At 40.6% G+C, this 8,608-nt stretch overlaps 1 protein-coding gene across 6 annotated transcripts in view; it reads left to right on the forward strand.

The window, feature by feature from the left end:
• Window positions 1–8,608, forward strand: part of Rev3l (REV3 like, DNA directed polymerase zeta catalytic subunit) — a 147,230-nt gene that overhangs the window by 105,639 nt on the left and 32,983 nt on the right. For all 6 annotated transcript variants that reach the window (XR_004112322.1, XM_031347765.1, XM_031347768.1 and 3 more), the window contains 3 exons: window positions 2,364–2,556; window positions 4,359–4,470; window positions 6,561–6,676. Coding sequence is in view for 5 of the 6 variants with exons in the window: in XM_031347765.1 (XP_031203625.1) it covers window positions 2,364–2,556; window positions 4,359–4,470; window positions 6,561–6,676 (421 nt within the window). In the remaining variant the exon portion in view is untranslated. The remainder of the gene's footprint in view (window positions 1–2,363; window positions 2,557–4,358; window positions 4,471–6,560; window positions 6,677–8,608) is intronic.

The raw sequence follows: 8,608 nt of genomic DNA on the forward strand, positions 1-8,608 counted from the left end.
TCTGTATATACACCCCAGCAAGAGAAAGACCCCCATCTACTCCATGTGCACACGCACACCTCTGTATACACACCCCAGCAAGAGAAAGACACCCACATCTATTTCCTTGTACACACGCACACCTCTGTATATACACCCCAGCAAGAGAAAGACCCCCATCTGCTCCATGTGCACACGCACACCTCTGTATATACACCCCAGCAAGAGAAAGACCCCCATCTACTCCATGTGCACACGCACACCTCTGTATATACACCCCAGCAAGAGAAAGACCCCCATCTACTCCATGTACACACGCACACCTCTGTATATACACCCCAGCAAGGTTCCTAGGCTGAATTACAGTTCAGTTGTAGAGTTTTTACCTAACGGAAATGAGATCCCTGGTAAAATGAAAAGAAGTGAGATCTTCCCCTTAGCTCACAGCTTTACTCTTTGTGGTATTTTTCTTACAAAAGCTGCAATATATAGTTGTTAAGAATGTGATGGATTATCAGTCGCTTTATTATTTTTGTACCTTCCTATACATACATAATTAGTATTTTTCATAGTTTAAAAAGAATGTAGTAAATATATTAACAAACACATTACATGTCTGTGTTAAAGATGACATGCTAAAGTAAACCTCTGTTCTACACCAGGCTAGAGGCTTTCTTACATTTTCATGCCTCTGGAGAACTCTTGTGTGCATGTGCTTACAGTTTTACATAGGTAGGACTCCATCCAGTGGTTCCATTTATCAGCATATATAGTGGTGTCTCCATATAAAGAAATGCAGATCTGGGGACTGGTGAGATGGCTCAGCAGGTAAGAGCACTGACTGCTCTTCTGAAGGTCCTGAGTTCAGATCCCAGCAACCACATGTTGGCTCACAACCACATAATGAGATCTGATGCCCTCTTCTGGTGTGTCTGAAGACAGCTAGAGTATATTACGCCAGAGCGAGCGGGGCCAGAGAGAGTGGGGGCCATTCTGAGTTCAATTCCCAGCAGCCACATGATGGCTCACGACCATCTGTACAGCTACAGTGTACTCATACACATAAAATAAATAAATAAATCTTAAAAAGAAAAAAAAGAAATGCAGATCTGGCTCTTTATTCTGAAAATGCTAAAAGTTACGGAGCGTTCTGTTATTACATGACCTTTGGCAATAACTTAGTTACTAATCTCCCATCAGGACATTCAGGTTCTTCCTAGTCATTTGCTCTTAGAGTTTCAAGTGAACTTCCTTCTACTTATATTTTGATTAAATGAGTGAGTTTATAGCATAATTTCTCAGGAAGAAAATTTCTTAGTTAAAGGATATGTGCATTTTAAGTTTTGATAGATATTCCTAAATTGTACTTTCAATAGATTTTCAATAGATTTGCCAAATTCTATTCCTGTGACTAATGGAAGTCAAGCACCATTCATTAACCCTCATGGATTATAACTATAAATCCTTTTAATTTATATGATCTTAATAATTATGAGGAGACAACAAATTGGATTTTACTTCCCAATGACAGCTGTATGTATATGGTAGCATATACCATGCAATCATGAATCCAGGCCAAATCCAGATGTTGACTTTGAATTTATTCTTACTGTTCCTTGTTTTTGAGACAGACTGTTGCTCTTGCCTGCTGGATTGGACCTTGTAAGCTGAAGCTCCCGAGTGTTAGGATAGCACGCGTGCTCTACTGTGCCTGTCTCTGTCTTGATTTTAAAAAGAAATTAAGAATTGCAATTAAGAAGTTTTTATTACCAAAGCATGAGAGTGAAAACAGTTCACTGTATGCTACATGCCAGTATGTTGTCAGATGAAGTGGCTGGTTATGTAGTGGGTTCCATAACAGTTCTCTTAATTTTATTTCTTAAGGCAAAATTAAAATTTAAAAAATTGGCTCATGTGCAAATGGTCTAAATTTAGGTAATTTTTATATAGTAGCAGATTAATACATAGTAACATATAGATTAATATATAGGAACAGACAGTTTCTGTTTTGAGTTTAAATTAAAGGTACAGCTCTAATATAGTTAACTGTGAAATGTGATAGACTGGTTTGAATGTGGATAAGCATTTGAACTAATTCTCTTTCTCAAAAACAAATTGAGACGCACTGCATATGTTTTGAACAAATACTTTTTAAGTACTGCCGTTGAGAGGTGACAGCCCAAGCATTTTTTGAAATAAGACCATGAATAAATCTAATTTTGGAAGCAAAAATCTTAAGTTTAAGAAATTCATGGGCTAATTATGACTTTGTTTTTTTATGTCCATATTTTCTATACTTTTGCTTGTTTGTATTAGTGAACGCACTTCTTTGAACATTCGTGCTGTAAAACACTTTAGGCATAATTTTTAATTTCCTTTGGTAGATACAGAATCTTACCTTAATCAGTGTGGAGTTACATGCTCGAACTCGAAGAGACTTAGAACCAGATCCTGAGTTTGACCCAATCTGTGCTTTGTTCTACTGCATCTCATCTGACACTCCACTCCCAGACACAGAAAAAACAGAACTCACAGGGGTAATTGTGATTGATAAGGACAAGACAGTCACCCATCAAGGTATTGTTCATTTTTATCGATGACATGCTTGCCCACAAATTGGGATTGTGGGGGGGAGAGAGACAGACAGGCTCTCACAGAGCCCAGATTGACCTTGTACCAGTTGTATAGCTGAGGCTAGCTTTGAGCATAGATCCTTCTTGCCTCTACTTCCCAAGTGCTAGAGATAACTAACAGGCCTCTGTCAGCTACCATGCTTGGCTTGGAATGGCTCTTAACATAGTTTCCTTCTTGAAGACTCGGAAGACTCTCTTCTAATGTGGGCTGAGGTTGGGTAGGAAGCGATCCGGAATATTTTCCTAGATTTGTGATTCTTACTTTAATTATTATTAGAACCACAGGTAGACTGGACATGGGTAGAGCACGTAGCTATGTACGAGCTGGAGATGGGGTGGAGCACTCAGCTATGTACGAGCTGGAGGTGGGGTGGAGCACTCAGCTATGTACGAGCTGGAGGTGGGGTGGAGCACTCAGCTATGTACGAGCTGGAGATGGGGTGGAGCACTCAGCTATGTACGAGCTGGAGGTGGGGTGGAGCACTCAGCTATGTACGAGCTGGAGATGGGGTGGAGCACTTAGCTATGTACGAGCTCTCAGTTCTGTCTTCAGCACCACCCGGGAGGAAAAACCAGAAACCCTGTGGACACAAAGACCTTAATAAAACTTTTAATTAACACATAACTCATAAATGACTGATAATTCACAACAAATCCAAATACTCCTGTATCATTAGCATCAGTAAACAATCTTCATTATCTACAGATATTTTGCTGCTAACACAGAATGTTTGCTTTAGAACATTGTTAACACTACAGATTAATAGCTTGTGAGTTATCATATTTTTTATTTACATATCTTCCTAAGTAATTGCACTTTGGTTCAAAGGTTCTTCATACGCCGTAGAAGCATTTTAGGAAATGCAAGTATTTCTCTGCGGCTTTAAAGGGAACCCTTACAAATCATTTAGGTCTCCTGAGGAAGAGTTAATATAGAAGAAAGCCATTAAGAATCTGATGTTTAATCATGGCTAATGCCAGCTAACAAACCAATCATTGAATTTTCATACATTTTTCATAATAGTCGGTGTTTACAGTTTGAAATTAACCATGATGAGATGACTTTACATAATGGAAGTAGGCAAGCAAAGACCCATTAAGGTTTTATTTTCTTGAAGAAGTGTTTGTTAACCATTTTCTAGCATACTAGTGAATAAAATATTCTTCACTAAACAAAGCTTTATCATTAAAAAAAATAGTGTGGTGCACTCAGCCTCCTGTTCTCAGCCCCCTTCCATCAACTACGGGACAGGGACACCAAGCACAGAGACGGTGAATACGGGACAGGGACACCAAGCACAGAGACGGTGAATACGGGACAGGGACAGCAAGCACAGAGACGGTGAATACGGGACAGGGACAGCAAGCACAGAGACGGTGAAGACGGGACAGGGACAGCAAGCACAGAGACGGTGAAGACGGGACAGGGACAGCAAGCACAGAGACGGTGAATACAGGGCAGGGACAGCAAGCACAGAGACGGCCATCTTCTCTCAAGGGATATGTCATTGCTTGGGGATTCTATAAGTGAAGACTAAGGAGCTAACTGAGGATGTGAGACTTGATTTCAGTCACATGTTACATTAGAAGAACTATTCAAGGAAATTTTCAAGTAGCTGGGCTGTTATAGTTCTACTTTAGGAGGGTCTGTTTTTATATTCTTTAATGCAAAAGTAAGGACTAATATTACTTTTATCTAATAGTCTATAATATAATGTTATATGTAACAAGTATTTTATTCCTTAGGTGTAAGATGTCAGACCCCATTGCTTATCAGGTCTGGGATTACAGGACTAGAAGTGACCTACGCCGCTGACGAGAAGGCTCTCTTCCAGGAAATTACGAATATAATAAAGAGGTATTGTCTTGTATTTTCTGAGTTTTCCATCTGCCTTATTCAGTCATTTCCTGCTGATGCAGAGGACATGAGATATAATAGACGGCAAGAGTCACCTCCAGGACACTGGGAAGTGTGTGATCATCCTTAGGAAGTTTAGTGCTCAGTCCCATTCCATCAATACAGGACAGGAAGAGTGTCTTAGTCAGGGTTTCTATTCCTGCACAAACATCATGACCAAGAAGCAAGTTGGGGAGGAAAGGGTTTATTCAGCTTTTTACATTGCTATTGATCACCAGAGGAAGTCAGGACTGGAACTCAAGCAGGTCAGGAAGCAGGAGCTGATGCAGAGGCCATGGAGGGATGTTCCTTACTGGCTTGCCTCCCCTGGCTTGCTCAGCCTGCTCTCTTATAGAACCCAAGACTTCCAGCCCAGGGATGGCACCACCCACAAAGGGCCCTATCCCCTTGATCACTAATTGAGAAAATGCCCCACAGCTGGGTCTCATGGAGGCACTTCCCCAACTGAAGCTCCCTTCTCTGTGATAACTCAAGCCTGTGTCAAGTTGACACACAAAACCAGCCAGTACAAAGAACAATGCTGTGTTTGTACAATAAAGAAAAGTGTGTGCTTCTAGCTTCTCAGTTGGATTTTAAGATGATTTTCCTGTGGTTTCCGAAGTAATAGGAATTGGTACAAAAGTTCATTTGTGTTATTCACTTAAAGAAGTGTCTACCTTGGGAGCTAGCCACGATTTCAGTAGTATTTTTGAATCATTTTGTTTTAGTCTTTTTTATTTTTATAATTGATCTTTCTTGAAAGTACATCTAGTAATATACTTTTGTCATAAGCACTTACCTCTGTAATCTTAATTATCTACATCTGAAAAATTAATAACTTATATAAAGTATATCAATGCACCAAAAAACTAAGAGCTTACTGTCTGGCACACAGTCAGTACTTCATTGACTTACTGTATAAGAATATATGCTAAATATAAAAATCAGTGAAAAGTAAACTAGGCATGATGACTTACTTCTGTAATACCAGCACTCGGTAGGCTGCGTAGGACGTTTGAAGCTAGCCTGGGCTACATAGTAAGACTCTTATCTCAAAAATAATAAGGGGTTGAAAATGTAGATCACGGGTAGAGTAGTTATCTAGTTTGTATACAGCTAGTAATGATGATAATAAGTTACATAGACAAGTAAATAATACAAATAAAACCCATAGATCAATAAATAAATAAATAAACCCACCCACCAACGTAATTTTGAGGGTTTTTTTATGGAGCAACTGTAGGTTTTAGTCTCAAAACATAACTATACTCAATTCCTTTCTTCCTACAGTTTTTCCTTTGAAGTTAAGTTTATTTTCTCTTCTACTGTAACAAAAATATTTTCATGATAGTCACTGCATAGAGGCCTAAGTGGGGCCGCAGAGTAAGTCCTGCATGGGATGCAGGCCGTCAGGTGGCCTTCACCAGGACAACTGTGCAGTGACAAGGCGGGCCCTTCCCTTGGGTTCTCAGGTTTGCTTTTCCTGAATTAGTTTCACTCTCAGTAGTTTCTTGTACTGCTGACTGAATTGCTCCAAGAAGACAGACCTATCATTTCTTAGACGTTACTTCATGTGAGAACCCAGTCAGCACCGCAGTCACAAGGAAAGTGTATGAGTCTTTTTTTTCCTCAGCATTAACATTATTGAAAGGCTGTATAGGTTAAAAATAAAAACGGCAGTCTGTGACCTGGTATTAGGAAGATCTTTATCCTAATACCATGTCCACTCATGTCTCACCCTTTACCCTTCCCTGCCCATGTCATATTTGCAGTCATGCCTTCTTCAGTACAGTAGTGACTGCTTGTCTCTCTCTCCAGATGTTGTCAGACTCTGACAAGAAATGTGGGACAACACAGTCTTAGTGAAATTAGGCTCATTCTAAGTCATTCTATAGCAATCATTCTACAGCCGTTACTGATGCATCCCTTCCCAATAGAGTGGCCATTAGGGAATATAGATTTTGATTTTTGTTCTCCACCATGAGAACAATGGTTCTTCTGGGCACACTTCCAAATGTAATGTTGTGTGCTCTGCTGTTTTTCTTCTCTAGGTATGACCCTGACATTCTGCTAGGCTATGAGATTCAGATGCACTCCTGGGGCTACCTCTTACAGAGGGCGGCTGCTCTGAGTGTGGACCTATGTCACATGATCTCTCGTGTGCCGGGTATGTAGAACTGCAAATGTCTTGTTACAACTGCAGAGAAGTTAGAGAGTAAATAATGACAAAATTAGAGGGAGGAAATACTATCATTCTGGCTCAGTTTTTAACTAAACTGTGGTAAGTTCTAGATGTAACCTCATATAGAAAGGGTTAAAGCAGAAGAAAATCTATTCTCACTCCTGCATGTGCTGTTTTATATATTGGGTCTTCCCACATTTAGTCATCTTTCCATATATAAATCTTTTTATAACAAATCATACCATCTACTCCATCTTTAGTGTACTTCCTTCATCCAGTATCTTAGAACTAGTTTCTCATATTAGGACATAGTCATCATGAAACCACTATGTGAAGCTGCATAACCCTTGACTTTATAAACTGTGTTTTTATCGTTTTGTCTTGAATATCACATCTTTACTGAGGTTGTCGTCAAGTGTACCAAATCATATTTCTATTTCTTATGCATCTGAAATTAGGTATATAATATCTAATATAACAATTCGCATCAGCCTTGCTAGTACAGAGATTCAAAATGAAAGGGAGTAGAACCGTGCTCATTCTGAACACTGAACACTTACTGCCCAGATGGTAGTAAAGCTGATTAGCACTGAATCTTCACGTGTGAATGCACCCTTAGGGAAAATGAGGCTGACCCTCCTCTTCCATGCAGTGATTTGTCCACATCAGCAATGACTTGATGTTGCCCTTTATCTTCCAATGAATGAAGAATGGATTTGTCCTGTGGATGACAAAGAGGCAGCCTGCGAAAAGTCTGTATTAGATGCCTTTGCATAATCAAGTTGTTGATTCTGATGGAGATGTGACCAGAGTCCTGTGAAACTGAAGAAAATGTGTCCTGCCTACAAGATATGCAGAGTCAAAGATGGAGGAGAGATCGAGGGAATGACCAACCAGTGACCGTCCCAACTTGAAATCCATTCCATGGGAGAGAACCAACCCTAATGTTACTCTGCTGTGCTTGCAGACAGGAGTCCAGCATGCGCATCTTCCGAGAGCCTTCATCCAGTATCTGATGGAAGGAGATGCAGAGACCCACAGCCACACGTTAGGCATAGCTCAGGGAGTCTTTTAGAAGAGTTGGGGGGAGGACTTGAGGGAGCTGGAGGGATCAAGGACACCACAAGAAGACCTACAGAGTCAACTAGCTTGGACCCATGGGAGCTCTCAGAGAATGAACCACCAACCAAAGCGTGTGCAGGGGCTGGACCTAGGCCTCCTACACATGTCTAACAGATGTGTAGCTTGTTCTTCATGTGGTTCCCCCAACAATTGGAGCTGGGCTGTTTCTCACTCCTGCCTGCCCCTGCATCCCTTTCCCCTAGCTGGGCTGATTTGTCTAGTCTCAGTGGGAGAACATGCATGCATGCCCTTAGTTCTGCTGGGATATGCCAGGGTAGGTTGGTACCAGTGAGAGGGGGTGTCTCCCCTTCTTTTAGGAGAAAACGGGGGGGTGATGGAGGGAGGGAGACTGGGAGGAGAAGAGGAGAGGGAGGGAAAGAATTAAGGATGGAAGGAAGAAAGGAAAGAAAGAAGCTATGAAAGTATCCACCCAGCATGCCTGTACCAGTGATGTGGGCAAAAAGGTAGATGTTATTGAGTTAACTATGGAAGGCTCTTATGATGAAAAGGAAGATCCTTTTGTCCAAAGAAATACAGCTTTCTGTCAGAAACACGGAGTAGTTCCACAGAGTCATTGGTAAGGGTGCCCAGTGGTCAGTCCTACTGTGATTCCACCCCAGTCCAGTGCCATCAGAGCACATCATCAGATTTGTCAGGAGAAGAAAAAAGAAATTATATTAAAAATGAGTGCAACTTGGAAGGTCTGGTACTGTGCAACAATGCATACAAAATAAAAACTTTATTTGTACATAGGGAATGGAAAAGAACTTTTTTTTTTTTTTTTTTTTTTTTTTT

The sequence above is a fragment of the Mastomys coucha genome, unplaced genomic scaffold, assembly GCF_008632895.1.
Source record: "Mastomys coucha isolate ucsf_1 unplaced genomic scaffold, UCSF_Mcou_1 pScaffold3, whole genome shotgun sequence".
NCBI lineage: Eukaryota > Metazoa > Chordata > Mammalia > Rodentia > Muridae > Mastomys > Mastomys coucha.